Raw genomic sequence first — 21,807 nt, 5'->3', positions numbered from 1 at the left:
GCTGAGTTTCTCTGTTTTTGTTTGTTTCATCTCCAGCATTCGCAGTTTTTTTTATATTTTAGTGTTAACTGTTGAATCTGGTTAGCTGGAAAACCTCAGCCCAGGCAGATTGGGTTCCCATGGCAACACTGTGGCAAGTCAGAGTCGACCGATCTGATCAAAGTCTTTTCAGTTACTAAGATTGACAGTTAACAGCTTCTATCAGCATCCGTTTTACTGTACGAAATAGTCTTTCCTTTCTAAATTGGATTCCTTGCATAACAATCCTGATAAGAGCAGCCCGAAAAACGTCAACATCATGCCTCTATTTGCTTAATGTTACGATACTGCCCTAATGCAGTTTCGGTTTAATTTGGTTTAATTTCATTTTCAACAGTTAACGTAGATCATATTGGAAATGCTTTTACACACTAGTCTGCCAGATATTCCTAGAGAATGCATAGTACTTATTTGAGATAGAATAAAAAATTTACCTTTCCATACTAAAACTGTCTTCACTTATAGGGTCCGTATCCCTCTATTCCCTTCCTATTCATGTCTTTGTCCAGGTGCTTCTTGACTGCTGCTATTGTGTCTGCTTCCACAACCTCCTCTGGCAACATGTTCCAGGCACTCACCTCCCTTTTGTGTAAAAAACATGAAACACACATCTCTTTTAAACATCCCCCCCTCCTACCTTGAACCTGCGTCCTCTGGTAATTGACCCCTCACCCTGGGAAAAAGCCTCATACGTCCCACTCTATCCATGCTATTCACAATCTCATAAACTTCTGTCAGGTCGCCCCCTCAACCTCCTGCGTTCCAGTGAAAACAAACACAGTCTATCCAACCTTTCTTCATAGCTAAAATCCTCCATACCTTGCAACATCCTGGTAAACCTTTTCTGTACCCTCTCCAAAGCATCCACATCCTTCTGGTAGTGTGGTGAGCAGAACTGTACACAATAATCCAAGCGTGGCCTAACTCAAGTTGTATAAAGCTGCAGCATAACTTGTCTATCGTTATATTCAATGCCCCTTCCAATAAAGGTAAGCATGCCATAGACCTTTTAGTGATTTATGGATCTGTGTACACAGATCCATCTGCATATCAATACTCTTAATAGTTCTACCATTCACTGTATAATTTTCACTGTATAATTTCCACCTGTACTTGACCTTCCAAGATGCATCACCTCACATTTATAGAGAAGTACAACACAGAACCAGACCTTTCAGTTCAACTCGTCCATACCAACCAGATATTTGTCTGGATTAAACTCCATCTGCCATTCTTTTTGTTCATGTCTCCAACTTACCCATATCCTGCTGTATCCTCTGATAATGCTCTTCACTGTCTGCAACTCCACTAATCTTTGTATCATCCACAAACTTACTAATTACACCACCCACGTTTTCCTCCAAATCATTCAGACCACGAAAAGCAGAGGTCCCAGTACTGATCCCTGTGGAATGCCACTAGTCACAACCCTCCATTCCAAAAAGCATCCTTGCACCACTGCCCTCTGACTCCTCTGACTAAGTCAGTACTGTATTCATCTTGCTAGCTCACCCCTGATACCATGCCTCTTTTGATACCAGTCTACCATGAGGGACCTTGTCAAAGGTTTATTGAAGTCCACGTGGACTTCACCCATTTTCCTGCATCAATCATCTTCGTCAGCTCCTCAAAACACTCTAACAAGTTAGTGAGGCATGACAATCCTCCGCACAAAACCATGCTATCTATTACAAGTAAGTCCATTTGTTTCTAAATGCACATACATCTTGTCCCTAAGAATCTTTTCCAATAATTTCCCTACCACTGATGTGAGGCTCACAGGCCTGGTAATTTCCTGGATTATCCCTGTTACCCTTCTTAAACAATGGGACAACATTGGCTAGTCTCCTGTCCTCTGGGACCTCATCTGTGGCCAAACAGAATACAAAGATGTCTGTCAATGCTCCAGCAATTTGTTCTCTTGCCCCCCTCAATACTCTGGGATAGATCCCACCTGGATCCAGTGACTAACCTACCTTAATACTTTTTAAGAAACACAGCACCTCTTCTTTTTTAATAGCAACTTGGCTTGGAAATTCAATATTCCCTTCCCTGAGATCATCCTCCACCAATTCCTTTGGTGAATACTGACTCAAAGTATTCATTTAGGACCTCGCCTACCTTTTCTGGCTTCACACATAGATTCCCTCATTTGCCCTTGAGAGGGCCAACCTTCTCCTCAGCTACCCTTTTGCTTTTCATATATACATAAATAACCTTGGGATTCTCTTTGATCCTGTTTGCTAATGAATTCTCATGCCCCCTTTTAGCCCTTCTAATTCTTTGCTTAAGTCCTTTCCTACTTTCCTTATATCCTTTCTCAATGCCCATCCTCCTAGACCTTACGAATGGATACAGCTAGGGTTAGATACCAATGAATCTTCTCCTACATTACCCATCAATCACACAAGGGGAAGGTACAGCACTAACTTAGATACAGGAAACAACCTCCTCTGCATTCCCACAGCAAGTCTGATGTATAATGGCAGCCTTGTGTATTGTTAAACAATGGTTTGAACCTGGATGGTCAACAGGGTGTTAAAGATCGCCCAGCATAACAGATTCCACTGTATTTACTGAAGCTGAAGATTTCCAATTTAGGAAGTGAAAATTTTACTTGTCCCTGTTTATGCTGGACAGGTTCAATAGCTGTTAGAAATTACAGTACTCTCTTTGCACAATTTCAATACTCCTGGAACATGTATAGTAGTGGTTTTAGATAGAAACTATCTTTATACAACAGTTTTAAAGAGCTGCATCTTTTACCCATTGGCATTTCATGTTTGACTCCTACCTTCTGTTGCACTGTCGTTAGCTCTTTCTTTCAGTTTGACTTCAATGTCTTTAATTGTCTCAGAGAGATATTCTGGAGTAAGCTCTGCTGGATTGGTCATGTTGATGATAACGTCATGATCAACAATGATGCTGCCATTTCTATGAAGCAAAAAGGAAAGCCCATTAAACTCAATGAAATTCTGTCCAAGTTATATACGATGAAAGCTGTAGCTGTGACTATTTGAGCTGGGTAGAACATTCTTTACTTTGTCTCAAATGTGTACTGTATGTTCTTCACAAATATCTGGCAGTGCAATATGTAAAAGAGTTTTCAATGGCATTGCTTTAGAAGTTGAAGAAGAGGAATGTTGTTTTGGATGAGGCTCTGTCGGTGATAGCATGCCACCCTCAAAAGGAGCCACCTGAGGTTAACAACTCCTTCAGCTCTCTTTCAGTACTGCATGCAAACATACAAACATAGGAATTAGAAGCAGCCAAAGGCTATTTGGCCCTATTAGCCTTCTTTGCCATTCAATACAATCATAATTAAACAATTAATGGGATTAACATCACATTCTAGCTTCAATAAAAATTGATTCCCTTGCTAGTCAAGAATCTATTTACTATACCTCCACTGTGTTCTGGGGGAGAGAATTCTAAAGACTTATGACCTCCTAATTGAAACTTGCTGAGAAAATTAAGTCCTCCTCATTCCTATCTTAAATGGGAGAATCCTTGTTTCCGACCTGCCTATCTCCTTTTCCACCTATCCACTCCACCCTCTCCTCCTTGACCTATCACCTTCATCCCCTGCCCCACTCACCCATTGTACTCTATGCTACTCTCTCCCCACCCCCACCCTCCTCTAGCTTACCTCTCCATGCTTCAAGCTCACTGCCTTTATTCCTGATGAAGGGCTTTTGCCCGAAACGTCGATTTCGCTGCTCGTTGGATGCTGCCTGAACTGCTGTGCTCTTCCAGCACCACTAATCCAGTATTTGGTTTTCAGCATCTGCAGTCATTGTTTTTACCTTTAAGTAATTCCAGTCTTAACTACAAAGGTAAATGTTATTTCAGCATCCACCCTGTTAAGATGCCCGATAAGGTCACCTTCCATTCTTCAAAACTCCAATGAATACAGGCCCCGCCTGTCCAACCTTTCATCAGAAGATAATTTCCATCCCAAGCATTGGTTGAGTGTACCTTTTCTGAACCGCTCCTACTGCATTTATATCCTTTCTTAAATAAGGAGACTAAAACTGTATCCAGATGTGGCTTCACCAATGTTCTATACACCTGTAACAAAACATGCCTTCTTTCACATTCCCCTTGCAATAAGTAACATTTCATTTCCTTTCCTAAACATTTGATGTACTCACATCCTGGGTTCTAGCGGGACATCCAGATCCCTCTATTTCCCAAGGTTTTGCTATCTCTCTTCATTTTAACTAATATGCTGATTCTGTATCCTCTTGCTAAAGTAGACAAGTCCACATTTTCCAGTTTTATAACCTGCCAAATTATAGCCAGCTTGCTTAACTTATCCAAACCCTTTTGTAGAATCTTTGGACGGAATCTACACGCCCTGAAAGGTGTGGGCTACAGCAAGAAATTTGTGAAAATTAGATCAGATATTGAGCAGGGCCCACCTGATGATCGAAATATTGCATTCTCCAACCACATCCAAGATGTCGAGAAGAGATTCTCACTAGTGAGTGGCCAGAGACCTATTAACTGGCGATGTCACTCATTATCATCCTCAATATGAATTAATCTCATCTCATTGACAAGCATTCTTCTATCATCCCACCCGCTAGATAGAAACTAGGTGCTGAGAATTTATGACATGAAAGTCAGAGTAGCTACCATGCAACTCTAGCTTTTTGCTTCTACCTCTGGACCTCTATCTCAGACAGCTAGCGTCAATGTCTCAAGGCATGCTCCATGGAATATTGAGTGCAATTCTAGTCTCCCTCCTATCGGAAGGATGTTGTGAAATTTGAAACAGTTCAGAAAAGATTTACAAGGATATTGCCAGAGTTGGAGGATTTGAGCTATAAGGATACATTGAATAGGCTGGGGCTGTTTTCCCTGGAGCGTCGGAGGCTGAGGGGTGACCTTATAGAGGTTTGTATGGAATGAGCTGCCAAAGGAAGTGGTGGAGGCTGTTACAATTACAACATTTAAAAGGCATCTGGATGGGTATATGGATAGGAAGTGTTTAGAAGGATATGGGCCGGGAACTGACAAATGGGACGAGATTAGGTTAGAATATCTGGTCAGCATGGGTGAGTTGCACTGAAGGGTCTGTTTCTGTGCTGTACATCTCTTTGACTCTATGACTATATGAGCGGTGATCGCACTAACCACGCATTCACAAACATTGGCACTTCACGCAAACCAGCCTCATCGCACCCTCAAGACGACTCTGAACCACTTAGAGTATGCTCTGCACTGCCAAGCTGTGCTTTGGAAAAACACCAACATCTATCATTGAAATAGTTGCAAAGACATCGGGCACTTAGGGACAGGCATCCAGCTCTGATCTGCCCACCTTCCCCATTAGTGTTCACTCACTTTGTGCCTATCTGGATGTCCCAGCACCCTGCCCTCTCTCGCCTTACTTTGCCTTTCCGTGCTTTTATCCCCTCAGCTGCATTGTAAACATTCACAGTACTTAAACCATGACTTGCTATTGAGTGTAGATACAAAGCCAGACAATGTGTCCTGCTTGTCAGCAGTCATCAGTCAAAAGTGTGGACATGTAGCTGTGTGACACTGTGCTAGGTCAGTCTCACAACTACAGAATGTTGCAGCAGCCTTCACTGCAAACAAACTGCATGTGCATAAACGAAGTGACCATGTCTCAAATTTGAAGGAGAGTAGTCAAATTGGGAGTTGGGGGAGAGGGTGGGTGCTGCTCCTATTACCAGTCAGGGAATCCAAGTACAGTCAGTCAAGAGTCAGGGTCAGGTTCTGCTCTGGGCAGTGGACCATAATCATTCCTTTAGGTCCATGCCAGCTGGCAGGGGATGAGCAGATTATCAGACAGGAGATGCACTGTGAGCAATCGGGCATCTGATCTCTCATTGGTCGGACTGTCAAATGGAAAGTGAACATGACCCTCAGTGGGCAGAGTCAATACTTTTCCTGGTCAAAAATGTGAGATGAACTCCTGAGCAATCGGAGGCCCTTTAAGGGGTAATTGCCTCAATCATACACTTGCAGCATATAGCTTTACCTAATTTTCAACCATACATTATGCAAGTAAAATGTATGCAGTGTACAACTAAGTGGTGTGCAAATGCCGGTCATTAGCCAAGTCCACCATGTCATTAGTCCTTGTAGATTTAAAGATAATCATTTCAATGAAACAGAAGTAATCACAGGGAGCTTAAACTAGGCATCTGCAGAACACAAAGCTAATGCAAACCCTCATGCTAGTGTTCCATATTGTGTGAAGAATGGAACAACACTCAGTCCTCCAGCTATGACCTAACCAAAGGTTCTTACAGCTCCAACGTGACCTCCCTGCTCGTATAATCTATACCATGGGAAAGGCAAGTGTCCCATATACCTTCTTAACTACATTATTAACCTGTCCTCCTGCTGCTTTCAGGAATCTGTAGGCAACTACCCCAAGATCTCTCTATTCCTCTGAGCATCCTTGTGTTCTGCCATTCATTCAGAACTCCCTTGTCTTGTTACTTCTTACAAACTACATCACCTCACACTCTTTGGCGTTAAAGTCCACCTGATTCTGATCTGCTCATTTGACCAAACCATCTACAGCTTCCTGTAATCTAAGATCTTCTTCCACACTATTAACCTACCAACCAATCTCATAGAGTCATAGAGTCATAGAGATGTACAGCATGGAGACAGACCCTTCGGTCCAACCCGTCCATGCCGACCAGATATCCCAACCCAATCTAGTCCCACCTGCCAGCACCTGGCCATATCCCTCCAAACCCTCATGTCATCTTTAAATTTATTTCTCATGCCCCAACATTCTCATCTATATTGTTTATATGTCTCACAAGTATTAAAGGACCCAGTACTGATCCCTGTGGTATACCAATGGAAACCACCTCCAGTCACCCAAACAGCCTTCTACCATCACCCTCTGTCACAAAGCCAATTTTGGATCCATCTTGCCAAGTTACTCTGGATCCCATGTGCTTTAACCTGCTTTATCAGTCTCCCATGTGGGATCTTGTCAAAAGCTTTCCTGAAGTCCATATAAACTACATCAATTGCACTACTCTCATGTACATACTTGATCATCTCCTCAAAGTATTCTATCAAATTTGTTAGGCATGATGTCTTTCTGTCAAAATACTGCTTGCTATCCCTGATGAAAGCTTAACTCTCCAAGTTGGAATAATAATAAGTAAATAATTATTAATTCAGAATTTCCTTGTAATTTTCCTGCCACTGATGTGAGACTCACTGGACTGTAATTCCCTAATTTAACATCCTTCCTGAAAATTGGAATCACATTAGCTGTCCTTGAGTCCTCTGATACTTCCCCAATGTCCAGAGGGTCAGATCCCCTGTAATTTCCTTCCTCACCTCCCACAGGGTGTCAATTAGCTCAAGAACCTCATAGTCCCTTTCACCAAATTCTATGCATCAATCCTCTGTCTCCCAAATGAAGATAACTGTGAAATACTCATTTAAAATCCTACCTATGCCCTTTCACTCCTTGCATGATCACCCCTTAGTCCTTAATTAGGTTCTACGTAATTTTACCCAATAGTGTTTGTTCATGCTCACTCTTTGCTCTCCACCTACCACCCAAAGTTCCCCCCTGCACTTGGTGTTCCCCACAAGGGTCTCTGTTGATTTGTTCCCCTTGTATCTGATAAAAGTCTGTCTTTTCCTTCTCACTCAGTGCTGAATATTCCTAGACATCCAGAGTTCTCTGGGTTTGTTACTAAAGGAGACAAAAAAAAAAGAGGAATTGCTGGAAAAGCTCAGCAGGTCTGACAGCATCTGTAGAGGTAAATCAAAGTTAAAGTTTCGGGTCGAGTGACCGTTCCTCAGGTCTGTTCTCTTCACAGATGCTGCCAGACCTGCTGAGCTTTTCCAGCAGTTTCTGTTTTTGTTTCTCATTTGCAGCATCTGTGTTTATTGGTTTTTGTTTACCTGAAAGGGCCTGTACTTTCCTGATGCTTTTGAATGTACCCCATGGTTCTGCTGGAGTATTTCTCACAAGTAGCTGTGTCCAGTTTACTTTGGTCAGCTCCTGCCTTATTTTTAATAAAATATGCATTCCTCCAATCTAAAACCCCCATTTGCAGACTATCCTTTTCCTTTTCCATAACAAAGTTAAATCATACTGTGCTGTGGTCACTATCACGTAGCCACCTCAAACACATGTAGAACATAGAACATAGAACATAGAACAATACAGCACAGAACAGGCCCTTCGGCCCACGATGTTGTGCCGAACTTCTAACCTAGATTAAGCACCCATCCATGTACCTATCCAAATGCCGCTTAAAGGTCGCCAATGATTCTGACTCCCACGGGCAGCGCATTCCATGCCCCCACCACTCTCTGGGTAAACAACCCACCCCTGACATCTCCCCTATACCTTCCACCCTTCACCTTAAATTTATGTCCCCTTGTAACACTCTGTTGTACCCGGGGAAAAAGTTTCTGACTGTCTACTCTATCTATTCCTCTGATCATCTTATAAACCTCTATCAAGTCACCCCTCATCCTTCGCCGTTCCAACGAGAAAAGGCCGAGAACTCTCAACCTATCCTCGTACGACCTACTCTCCATTCCAGGCAACATCCTGGTAAATCTTCTCTGCACCCTCTCCAAAGCTTCCACATCTTTCCTAAAGTGAGGCGACCAGAACTGCACACAGTACTCCAACTGTGGCCTAACCAAGGTCCTGTACAGCTGCAACATCACTTCACGACTCTTGAATTCTGGCTTAATTTCCCAGAATTAGGTCCAGCACTGCGCAATTTTCTACGTGTTAGGAATACAGCGTAGGAATGGGCCTTTCAGCCCATGGTGTTCTGCCAAACGTGAAGCCAAATTAAACTAATCCCTTCTGCCTGTCCTTGGTCTGTATCCCTCCATTCCTTGCATATTCGTGTGCTTATCTAAAAGTCTCAGAAATGCTCCTGTTGTATCTAACTCCAGCATCACTCCTGGCAGCATATTCCAGACTCCCACCACTCTCTGTGCAAAGTACTTGGTCCTCACATCCCCTCTAAACTTTCCCTCTCTCACCCTAAGTGCATGCCCCCTAGAATTAGACATTTCAACTGTGGGTAAAAGATTCTGCCCATCAACTCTATATTTGCATCTCACAATTTTATAGACTGCTATCAAATCTCCCCTCAGTCCCTGACGCTCCAGAGAAAATAGCCTGGGTTTTTCTAGCCTCACCTTATAGCTCATAACCTCGAATCCAAGCACCATCCTGGTAAACCTCTCCTTCACTCTCTCCACATCCTTCCTGTGATGTGGCGACTAGATTGAATGCAATACTCTGAAGTGTGGCCTCACCAAAATCTTATAAAGCTGCAACATGGCATCCTGACTCTTGTACTCAATTTCCCGATCAATAAAGGCAAGCATCCCATACACCTTCTCTACCACCCTGTGTACTTGCATGGCTACTTTCAGGCAGCAATGGACTTGGACCCCAAATTCTCTCTGTGTATTGTATCTTGACATAAATAGCTCACCTGAATGCATTTTAAGAAATCTGTCCCTCTAAATCCTTAACACTATGACTACACCAATTAACTTGGGGAAGTTGAAATCCCTAATAAAGTTAGGCTATTATTATTATCATTACACACCTCAGTGAATTGTCTACATATTTGCTCCTGTATTGCCTGTTGGAGATGTATCATTCACTCCCTCCCTCCTTACTGTCATAACGGACACCTAAAGTAATAATGCAACTGCACCTCCTCTTTTACTGTATCTTGCCTGAAGATCCTATGATACAGAATGTAAGCAGGCAGCAAAGAAGGCAAATCCTATGTTGCCTTCACGCTGCTAGAATTCAAGTCCAGGAGCAGGGCTGTGTTGCTACAGTTGTACAGAATTTTGATGAAATCGCATCAGGAGTATTGTATGCAGTTTTGGTGTCCTTATCTGAGGAAAGATGTTCCAGCTATCAAGGGAGAACAATGGACTGATTTCTGGGATGGCAGGACTCATGTATGAAGAGAGACGAGATTGGTTAGTATTATATTTACACTAGTCCAGAAGAATGAGAGGGCATCTCATAGAACAAAGAACAATGAACAAAGAAAATTGCAGCACGGTAACAGGCCATTCTGCCCTCCAAGCCTGTGCTGAATCAAATCTTCTTTCTAAACCTGTCACCTATTTTCCAAGGATCTGTATCCTTTTGCTTCCTGCCCATTCATGTATCTGTCTAGATACATCTTAAATGATGCTATCGTGCCTACTGCCACCACCTCCACTGGCAACACGTTCCAGGTACCCACCAGCCTCTGCTTAAAGAACTCTCCATGTGTGACCCCTGGTAATTGAGTCCTGCACTCTAGGAAAAAGCTTCTTGCTATCCACCTTATCTACACCTCTCATGATGTTGTAGACCTCAATCAGGTCCCCCTCAACCTCTGTCTTTCTAATGAAAATAATCCTAATCCAGTCAACCTCTCTTCATAAGTAGCACCCTCCATACCAGGCAACATCCTGGTGAACCTCCTCCTCACCAAAGCATTCAAATCCTTCTGGTAATGTGGCAACCAGAACTGTACGCAGTATCCCAAATGTGGCCAAACCAAAGTCCTGTACAACTGTCACATGACCAACTCTTGTATTCAATACCCTGGCCAATGAAGGAGAGCATGCCATGTGCCTTCTTGACCACTCTACTGACCTGCGTTGCCACCTTCAGGATACAATGGACCTGAGCATCCAGATCTCTCTGTACATCAATTCCTTTTGGCATTTCCACTTACCATATAGTTCACTCCTGAACTGGATTTTCCAAAATGCATCACCTCGCATTTGCCCAGATTGAGCTCCACCTGCCATTTCTCTCCCCAACTCTCCAATCCATCTATATTCTGCTGTATCCTCTGACTGTCCCTTTCACTATCTGCTTCTCCACCAATCTTGGTGTCATCTGCAAACTTGCTAATCAGACAACCTATACCTTCCTCCAGATCATTCACGTCTTTCACAAACAACAGTGGTCCCAACACGGATCCCTGTGGAACACCACTGGTCACAGTTCTCCATTTTGAGAAACTCCCTTCCACTACTATTCTGTGTCTGCTGAGCCCAGCTAGTTTTCTACCCATCCAGCTAGTACATCCTGGACCCCCATGCGACTTCACTTCCTCCATCAGCACAAATCAGTCACCGGTGACACTTCGAAAATTTTCAGGTCAGCAGAAATCAGTACCATGGGAAACCTTAACAAACGCCTTACCGAAGTCCACATATATGACATTCCTCATCAATCAAATTTGTCATATCCTCAAATACTTCTATTAAGTTGTGGGAGGCACGGTGGCACAGTGGTTAGCACTGCTGCCTCACAGCGCCAGAGACCCAGGTTCAAATACCGCCTCAGGCGACTGCCTGTGTGGAGTTTGCACGTTCTCCCCGGGTCTGCGTGGGTTCCCTCCGGGTGCTCCGGTTTCCTCCCACAGTCCAAAAGATGTGCAGGTCAAGTGAATTGGCCATGCTGAATTGCCCATAGTGTTTGGTAAGAGGTAAATGTAGGGGTATGGGTGGGTTGCGCTTCGGTGGGTTGGTGTGGACTTGTTGGGCCGAAGGGCCTGTTTCAACACTGTTAGTAATCTAATAATCTAAACATGACTTTCCCTGCACAAAACCATGTTGCCTATCACTGATAAGCCAATTTTTCTTCCAAACATATAAAATTGCAACTGGACTAGATTAAGTGAACACAAGATGGATGTTCCAGATGACTATGAGTTCAAGAATCAGGGGTTATGTCTAAGGATAGGGGATAGGTTATTTAGGACGGAGATGACGAGAAATTTCTTCGTCCAGCGAATGGAGAACCTGTGGAATTCTCTGCCACAAAAAGCAGTTGAGCTCAAGATATTGAATGTTTTCAAGAAGCATTTAGATATGGCTCTTAGTGCTAAAGGGATCAAAGACAATAGGGAGAAGTGGGAACAGGATACTGAATTGGTTGATCAGTCATGATCATCTTGAATGGCAGAGCAGGCTTTGAGATCTGACTGGCCTACTCTTGCTCCTAATTTCTATGTTTCTATCCGATAGCTACCGGTATAAAGACAGCTGTAGGTGGGCTTGTGACCATGCGGCATATTTGGCAGCTTCTCAAGTTCAGGAGGAGGTACCTGGATAAAAGCATTCCGTACCGGTAGAGGTTCTGGACTTCAGACATAACGAGCCCTAACTTCTGCCCGTGCTGGCTACAACTCATACACTCCTCTCCCATACATTCTAACCACATTATACTTGGTAGATGAGACCCAGCCCTGGGGAAGGCGAGCCTTGATTTGGCTTTGAATAACTTGTGTTACAGTGGGCTTTCCTGAAAATAGGCAGCACAAGTCTCTCACTGGCTCACAGCCGGTAGGTCAGCTCCCCGATGACACAGCAAGATTCCATCCAAGAAAGTGAGGATTCAAGAGTATACCAGCTCTTTCCTTTCCTGAGACCCGTTATGACAATATACAATGGTAAAGAGTATTTTGAAGCAACGTAGTGAGCTACAGGTTGAATCAGTATTACCTTATGCTTGTAATCTTCACTCCTGCGTATCCCTCTATATCTTTATAAATTATATTCATCTTGAAAAGAGAAAACATGACAGAAGATTGTGATTGTAAATGTACTTTTAACTTAATTAAAATAACCCAATTAACTAAGTTAATCAGAATGGTATCTCCCCATCATCCCACCCCTTTCAATCACTGCTCACAACTGTGTTGATCACATTGAAAGTTTGGAGACTGGCATTATGCCAAAGAACTAAAAGAGAAAGATCTTAAGACCAATGTTCTGGAAAGGTGCTAGTCAAGGCAATTGTGAATTAATTTCAAGTCCATACTGGATTTGACCATTGGGGAAGTGTAAATTACATGTGGTGAACACATTAAATTTGGCCTGATCTACATTACAGTTATTAAATAATTTTCTTTTTAAGACATAATGGTGCATGAATCAAGGGCATGGATTGAATATTGCATCTGTAGATTTTCGGAAAGCTGGATAAGAGATTTCAGCCAAAGTAGAATCAGCATTATTCAAGCAATCAGACCTTCGTTAGTGGAGAGATGGCTGGAGAAAAAGGATAAGTTATTTGTTGTTGATTGGGAGTTTATAATCTATTTTCAGCACGACCTAAATGATATAAATTAGTAGAAAATCAGGAAAATGAATGAAAGCTGTTTGCAAGAAGATTCAGAAAAGCTCATGGATAGATGGATAATTACGAAAAGGCATTCAAGTAAGAGAAACATTGAAGTCATATACCTTGTTGAAAGACCAAGTTCAAAGGAGATAAATACATAGTTATAAGGACTCGGAGAACCTATACAGAAATGGCTGTAAAAACAGAAGTTCTCAGAGATTGTATATATTGGGGCAATTAATATGAAAGCAAAGTAGCAATGTTGAACTGCTGGAGTAAAATTTGCAGTCCTGCGCACCAACCTGTTGTTTAAAGTCACTCTCAAATTGTTTGAACTCAGGTGATTTGGTGTTGTTCAATTTTTTTGTATATTCCTGATTTGTTATCCTGACAGAAACATCGACATTGGCTTCAACGATGTCTGTAAAACATCAAAATGGAGTTTCATTAATCATTCCTCAGGCAAAATCTTACCTCAGAGGGGTGGTAAGGAGAATTTTTTTCATATAGGGAGTTGTTATGATTTGGAATGCCACTGGTGGATAGGAAAATGGAAATGGATTACATTGTTGCTTTAAGAATTGGATGCATCGTTGAAGATTAAATTTTTTTGCAAATCTGTTGTAGATAAGGGATTTCAGCTCTATAATTACATCAAGTCATCATAGAATCCCTGCAGTGTGGAAACAGACCCTTCGGCCCAACAAGTCCACACTGACCCTCCAAAGAGTAACTCACCCAAACCCATTCCTCTGTATTTATCCCTGACTAATGCACCTAATCTACACATCCCTAAACACGATGGGCAATTTAGCATGGCCAACTCACATAACCTGCACGTCTTTGGATTGTGAGAGGAAACTGGAGGAAACCCACTCAGACACAGGGAGAATGTACAAACTCCACACAGACAGTCGCCCGAGGCTGGAATTGAACCCGGGTCCCTGGTGCTGTAAGGCAGCAGTGCTCACCACTGAGCCATCATGCCACCCAAGTCTGATATAATGGAAGAGGAAGGTGATCCTAGCAAGATGTGTGACAAAAACAGGACACTCACCTGACAAATTGTAAGTGTGGACAAAAACCTTGGGAACGATTGGGACTTTACCATGAGTATCATTCAGCAGTAAGCAACAAAACCTGCTTGAGAAAATGCTACTTATAATTAAAGTGACTGTGCATCCAACCCTCAGGAAGAGAAAAGAACTGGGAGGTGGGAGAGGGATGTTAGCAGCAGCCAGAATCACTTTGAAGCAGACTGGGAGAGCAGACACCAGTGGGACTTAGGACTCAATGAGGGATATAACTTCTAAAAATATATAAGATATTAAAAATATTTTTCTAGTATACATGTGTGGGAGATTTGTTATAACCAAAGCAGCCATCTTATCACATACTATAAACCTGGAATCCATTTTAAATCTCATATTAGATTACTTACAGTGTGGAAACAGGCCCTTCGGCCCAGCAAGTCCACACCGCCCCGCCGAAGCGCAACCCATCCCCCTACATTTACCCCTGCACCTAACACTACAGGCAATTTAGCGTGGCCAATTCACCTGACCTGCACATCTTTGGACTGTGGGAGGAAACCGGAGCACCCGGAGGAAACCCACGCGCACACAGGGAGAATGTGCAAACTCCACACAGTCAGTCGCCTGAGGCGGGAATTGAACCCAGGTCTCTGGTGCTGTGAGGCAGCAGTGCTAACCACTGTGCCACCGTGCCGCCCACGGTGTCTGTTTGTGAGGCTCAGTGAGATGGTTGACCTTGCTGCTGTACTAACATTCAATAGTGAGCTCTTTCCCAGCATGGGAATGCTCTTCCTTTACAAGAATCTATTGTCATACTAACGCTTGCTTGTCAGCTACTAACTAGCACTATCCAGATACTACATGACTGAGGCTAGTGACTGGGCAAAGCGGCTATTTACTCATTATACTATAGTTAACAGTTTGTTAATTGTTAAATGATTGTAACCTGTATAATCGTACAACTCTCTGAATCTCGTCGGAGTGACTTGTGACCATTGGGTCGACTTGTCTCTCCCCGTGAGGTCACGAATAAACATCAATAACTCAAGGCTTGTGTGGCATGATTCATTTTTCTTTAAATTAGACCGCTACGAATAAGTCACCCACTGCATAGTCCTTTTCTATCCCCAACAACATGCCACTGCCAAATGTGTTGAGATTCTCCCGCACTTTCTATTTTTGTTTCAGAGCTGCAGCAGACACAGTTCTTCTTTTGAAGAAGCAGGCAGTCATCCCCAGAGTGCATCTCACTTGAGGACAGTTTTTCCATGTGGGAATATGGTGAGATTGGTAGATCCTTTGGGGAGTGCATTCAGAGTCCAAGGAGGGAGCAAGGATGCCACTGAACAATGTCAGAGGAAAATCGTATCTGACAGGTTTGATTGAGTTTATTGTGTAGGTGACTCGATGTGTCGGTGAGGGTGTGATGATGCTGCCAGGTTTCACTGTCCTCGGCTTTTTTTTTCAGAGAGTCGTAAAAGCAGTGATTCCGAAACGTCTACGTTTGAAGGGTTTTAGGGTCAATTTGATGACATCTAACAAATACTGCCTCAAGCAAAGGACTTTCAAGTTTAAAAAATATACTTGTACAATGAAAGAGGAGGGGCCCATTCTCCCAGCTCAGCTTTTCTCTGGTTTGGTTTTTTCAGTAGTCTGGCTGTTCACTAAAAGTAGGCAGTCAGTGAGGCTGCTGGTCCAAGAAACAGCTCCGTGGAAGAAAGTGTTCCATGCTGAATCTCTCTGCCATCTCTCCCTTTCCTCTAAGAACCTGTGTTTGACTTTACCTTTTTTTTTCTAAGGAGTGTTTATGGGGATTGTTGCAGGAATTTGGAACAGCATCATTAAGTTGGGATAATTAATTAGCTTTATTAGTTGAGGCACTGAATACAGAGCAAAGGAGGTCATGATCGAGTTGGACATAATGTTAGTTCAGCTACAGCTGGATTACTGTGTCCAGCTCTAATTGCTACACTTCAGGAAAGATGTGACTGTACTGAAGAGGGTGCAAAGGAGGTTCACCAGAATGTTGCTACACTTAGAGTGTTCCAGCTATGGAAGAGAGCCTACAAAGGCTTGCCTTACAGAGCTGTTTTCCTTAGAGCAGAGATAACTGGGGAGGTGAATCTTTTAGATTAGATTAGATTACTTACAGTGTGGAAACAGGCCCTTCGGCCCAAGAAGTCCACACCGACCCACCACCCACCCAGACCCATTCCCCTACATTTACCCCTTACCTAACACTACGGGCAATTTAGCCTGGCCAATTCACATAACCTGCACATTTTTGGACTGTGGGAGGAAACCGGAGCACCCGGAGGAAACCCACGCAGACACGGGGAGAATGTGCAAACTCCACACAGTCGCTTGAGGCGGGAATTGAACCCGGGTCTCTGGCGCTGTGAGGCAGCAGTGCTAACCACCGTGCCGCCCACAATCTGATTGAGGTGTACAAGACTGGGGGACATAGATAGAGTAGATGGGAATCAACAATCAGGGATGTGGATTTAAGGTGACGGGCAGGAGATTTAGTGGGGATATATGGAAGAGCTTTTCACCCAGACGGCAGTGTGCATCTGGAACTCACTGCCTGAGTGGGTGTTAGAAGTGGGAACTAGCCAACATTTCAGAAGTATTTAGATGATCACTCAAAGCATAGTAGCATAGAAGGCTATGTGTCAAGTGATGTTAAATGAGACAGATTTAGATAAGTACTTGATAACTAGGACAGAAACAATGGAGTAAAGGACCTCTTTCCTCGTGGTAAACCTCTGAATCTATGACTAAGAAAGCTATGAGCAGAGGCTGCTGGAATACAGCAGGGGCCACCTCGATTTGTTTGAAATTTGAGTTCGAGCCGACCTAGTGTACTGCGATTAATCATAGGCAGTGCTACAACAGAATAATGTTTATCTTGGTGCAGACGCAATGCAAATTCATCAGAGTGACATTGGATTTTGCAGCTGAAATGATGGGATTTGGTTTCACAACCTTAGCTTGTGTTCTTTGGACAATTAAAGAACAATCTGACCGAGGTGTTTGAATGTCAAAAGGGTTTTGGAGTATTTCTAGATAAACTATCTCCTCTACTGGGGCAATTGGAATAAAAGGGGGGGCTTAAACTTCCAATATGAGCCAGAATGTCCAGAGGCAAAATCATGAGGCAGATCTTCACACACAGGGCAGTCAAAATCTGAAATATATCCCTGTAGTCGGTGGTAGATACTGTGAAGGCTGAGATGGATGTTGTCAGGTAAGATTATCGAGGGAAGTGGAGCAAACACAAAGCAATAGCATCAAAGAGTAAACTTTTAAAATTTAACTCACCAACTTTGATGGTATCTGCTACAAATTCACAAGACTGTCCACTGAAGTTCTCCCTGCAGTCACAGTTTTTTCCGTTCCAGGTGCCTCCATTTTGGCATGAGTGTGTTACTTCATCAGAGATAATTATAGTATTTCAGATAGCGCATGGTTATTGAGAAGGATCATCATACAAGAGCATTTGACTTTTAAAATTTTCTGATTTCTGTCTGTCTCTGTTGTTGGAACATAATCGCATTGATTCCTTGTTCGATGGACATCCTCATTCTCTTTTACATAATCATTTTGCTGTACATCTATGAATTTGGTTGAACCTATGGTTGTTGACCTGCTGTTTGGTATTGGGCGGTATTAGATAATGGAAGACAAAATGGATAATACAGGTCAAACTGAGCAAAACTGGGGGGGGCGGACCCAGGGAGATAGTGAGGAAAGAGATCAATCTGAGACTGGTACAGTTGAGAACAAAGGTGAGTCAAACAGTCAGGGGCAGGCAGGGACAAAGCAGAGAACAAGGTAGGACTGATAAATTAAACTGCACTTATTTCAATGCAAGAGGCCTAACAGGGAAGGCAGATGAACTCAGGGCATGGTTAGGAACATGGGACTGGGATATCATGGCAATTACAGAAACATGGCTCAGGGATGGTCAGGACTGGCAGCTTAATGTTCCAGGATACAAATGCTACAGAAAGGGAGGTAACAGAGGAGAGGGAGTGGCGTTTTTGATAAGGGACAGCATTACAGCTGTGCTGAGGGAGGATATTCCTGGAAATACATCCAGGGAAGTCATTTGGGTGGAATTGAGAAACAAGAAAGAGATGATCATCTTATTGGGATTGTATTATAGACCCCCTAATAGTCAGAGGGAAATTGAGAAGCAAATTTGTAAGGAGATCTCAGTTATCTATAAGAATAATAGGGAGGTTATGGTCCCAAACATAGACTGGGACTGCCATAGTGTTTAAGGTTTAGATGGAGAGGAATTTGTTAAGTGTGTACAAGAAAATGTTCTCATTCAGTCTGTGGATGTACCTACTAGAGGAAGCGCAAAACTTGACCTATTCTTGGGAAATAAGGCAGGGCAGGTGACTGAGGTGTCAGTGGGGGAGCACTTTGGGGCCAATGACCATAATTCTATTAATTTGGAAACAGTGATGGAAAAGGATAGACTGGATCTAAAAGTTGAAGTTCTAAATTGGAGAAAGGCCAATTTTGATGGTATTAGGCAAGAACTTTCAAAAGCTGATTGGAGGAGGATGTCCGCAGGGAAAGAGATGGCTCGAAAATGAGAAGGCTTCAGAAATGTGATAACAAGAATCCAGAGAAAGTATATTCCTGTCAGGGTGAAAAGGAAGGCTGGTAGGTATAGGGAATGTTGGATGACGAAAGAAATTGAGAATTTGCTAAGACAAAGAAGGAAGCATATGTCAGGTATAGACAGGATAGATCGTGTGAATCCTTAGAAGAGTATAAAGGAAGTAGGAGTATACTTAAGAGGGAAATCAGGAGGGTAAAACAGGGACATGAGATAGCTTTGGCAAATAGAGTTAAGGAGGAACAAAGGATTTTTACAAATACATTAAGGTCAAAAGGATAACTAGGCAGAGAATAGGGCCCCTCAAAGATCAGCAAGGCGGCTTTTGTGTGGAGCCACAGGAGATGGGGGAGATGCTAAACGAGTATTTTGCATCAGTGCTTACTGTGGAAAAGGACATGGAAGATATGTAAGGAAATAGATGGTAACATCTTGAAAAATGTCCATATTACAGAGGAGGAAGTACTGGAAGTCTTGAAACACATCCCCGGGACCTGATCAGGTATACCTGAGAACTCTGTGGGAAGCTAGAGAAGTGATTGCTGGGCCTCTTACTGAGATATTTGTATCATCGATAGTCACAGGTGAGGTACCAGAAGACTGGAGGTTGGCCAACGTGGTGCCACTATTTAAGAAAGGTGGTAAGGACAAACCAGGGGACTATAGACCAGTGAGCCTGATGTCGGTGGTGGGCAAGTTGTTGGAGGGAATCCTGAGGGACAGGATGTACATGTATTTGGAAAGGCATGGACTGATTAGGGATTAACATGACTTTGTGCGTAGGAAATCATCTCTCACAAAGTTGATTAAGTTTTTTGAAGAAGTAACAAAGAGGATTGATGAGGGCAGAGCGGTATATGTGATCTATATGGACTTCAGTAAGGTGTTTTCTTCTAGGAGAAAGTGAGGACTGCAGATGCTGGAGATCAGAGCTGAAAATGTGTTGCTGGAAAAGCACAGCAGGTCAGGCAGCATCCAAGGAGCAGGAGAATCGACGTTTCGAGCATGAGCCCTTTCCTGAAGAAGGGCTCATGCCCGAAACGTCGATTCTCCTGCTCCTTGGATGCTGCCTGACCTGCTGCGCTTTTCCAGCAACACATTTTCAGTTCAGTAAGGTGTTTGACAAGGTTCCCCATGGGAGACTGGTTAGCAAGGTTAGATCTCATGGAATACAGGGAGAACTCACCATTTGATATAGAACTGGCTTAAAGGTGATGGTGGAGGGTTGTTTTTCAGACTGGAGGCCTGTGACCAGTGGAGTGCCACAAGAATCGGTGCTGGGACAATTACATTTCATCATTTATATAAATGATTTGGATGTGAGCGTAAGAGGTATATTTAGTAAGTTTGCAGATGACACCATAATTGGAGGTGTAGTGGACAGCGAAGAGGGATACCTCAGATTACAACAGGATCTGGACCAGATGGGCCAATGGGCTGAGAAGTGGCAGATGGAGTTTAATTCAGATAAATGCGAGGTGCTGCATTTTGGGAAAGCAAATCTTAGCAGGACTTATACACTTAATGGTAAGGTCCTAGGGAGTATTGCTGAACAAAGAAACCTTGGAGTGCAGATTCATAGCTCCTTGAAAGTGGAGTCGCAGGTAGATAGGATAGTGAGGAAGGTGTTTGGTATGCTTTCCTTGATTGGTCAGAGTATTGAGTACAGGAGTTGGGAGGTCATGTTGCAGCTGTACAGGACATTGGTTAGGCCATAGGTTGGAATATTGTGTGCAAATCTGGTCTCCTTCCTATCGGAAAGATATTGTAAAATCTGAAAGGGTTCAGAAAAGATTTACAAGGATGTCGCCAGGGTTGGAGGATTTGAGCTATAGGGAGAGGTTGAATAGGCTAGGGCTGTTTTCTCAGGAGCATCGGTGGATGAGGGGTGATCTTATAGAGGCTTATAAAATCATGGAGGGCATGGGTAGGATAAATAGACAAAGTCTTGTCCCTGGGATGGGGAGTCCAGAACTAGAAATTTACGATGAGAGGGGAAAGATATAAAAGGGACCTAAGGAGCAACTTTTTCACGCAGAGGGTGGTACATGTATGGAATGAGCTGCCAGAGGAAGTGGTGGAGGCTGGTACAATTGCAGCATTTAAAAGGCGTTTAGATGGGTATATGAATAAGAAGGGTTTGGAGGGATATGGGCCGGGTGCTGGCAGGTGAGATTAGATTCGGTTGGGATATCTGGTCGGCATGGACAAGTTGATCCATGCTGTACATCTCTATGACTGTATGCCTCTAAAACTGGATAATAATGGGCAAGATACATGAATGAGGAAAAACTGGATTATGGGCAGCAAACTGCACATTGAAGGAAATGTAGTTAATGGAGAACCCCGTGGACAGTGGAGTTCAAACGGTATACTTAAAGTCAAGCTGTAAAATGGAGGAAAAAGTGGATTATAGATTACTTACAGTGTGGAAACAGGCCCTTTGGCCCAACAAGTCCACACCTACCCACCCTGACCTATTCCCCTACACCTAATACTACAGGCAGTTTAGCATGGCCAAATCACCTAACCTGCACATCTTTGGACTGTGGGAGGAAACCCACGCAGACAATATGCAAACGCTACACAGACAGTTGCCTGAGGCAGGAATTGAACCGGGGTCTCTGGCGCTGTGAGGTAGCAGTGCTAACCACTGTGCCACCGTGCCACCCTAATCAAGTATGTAATAAAGACAGTAAATTATAATGGGCAGCAAAATGAATAATGGGAGACAAGCTTGCGAATAGAGGGCAGTTTGGAGATTTGAATCAAACTGGTTATTGAGGGACATTGAAGTGTTCAATCATCCGTGATCATATTAAATAACAGAACAGGCTTGATGGGCTGAATGGCCTATTCATGTTCCAATATTTTTATGACAACTGGATAATCAAAGTTCAAACTCAATAATTTAGGTGAAAACTAGATAGAATTGACAATGA

General features: G+C 43.1%; 1 protein-coding gene across 1 annotated transcript in view; it reads right to left on the bottom strand.

Annotated features, from left to right (window-relative positions):
* The window catches only part of LOC140492466 (uncharacterized), a 119,199-nt gene that overhangs the window by 27,138 nt on the left and 70,254 nt on the right, over positions 1 to 21,807 (bottom strand). Inside the window, exons 7-10 of the mRNA XM_072591355.1 lie at positions 17,551 to 17,658; positions 13,495 to 13,613; positions 12,571 to 12,629; positions 2,834 to 2,973 (exon numbers count right to left, since the gene is read on the bottom strand). Of these exons, the coding sequence (XP_072447456.1) occupies positions 2,834 to 2,973; positions 12,571 to 12,629; positions 13,495 to 13,613; positions 17,551 to 17,658 (426 nt within the window). The remainder of the gene's footprint in view (positions 1 to 2,833; positions 2,974 to 12,570; positions 12,630 to 13,494; positions 13,614 to 17,550; positions 17,659 to 21,807) is intronic.

This window comes from Chiloscyllium punctatum, chromosome 21 (genome assembly GCF_047496795.1).
Source record: "Chiloscyllium punctatum isolate Juve2018m chromosome 21, sChiPun1.3, whole genome shotgun sequence".
Lineage (NCBI taxonomy): Eukaryota > Metazoa > Chordata > Chondrichthyes > Orectolobiformes > Hemiscylliidae > Chiloscyllium > Chiloscyllium punctatum.
The sequence above is the reverse complement of the archived record's forward strand: the minus strand, read 5'-3'. Positions and strand labels throughout refer to the sequence as shown.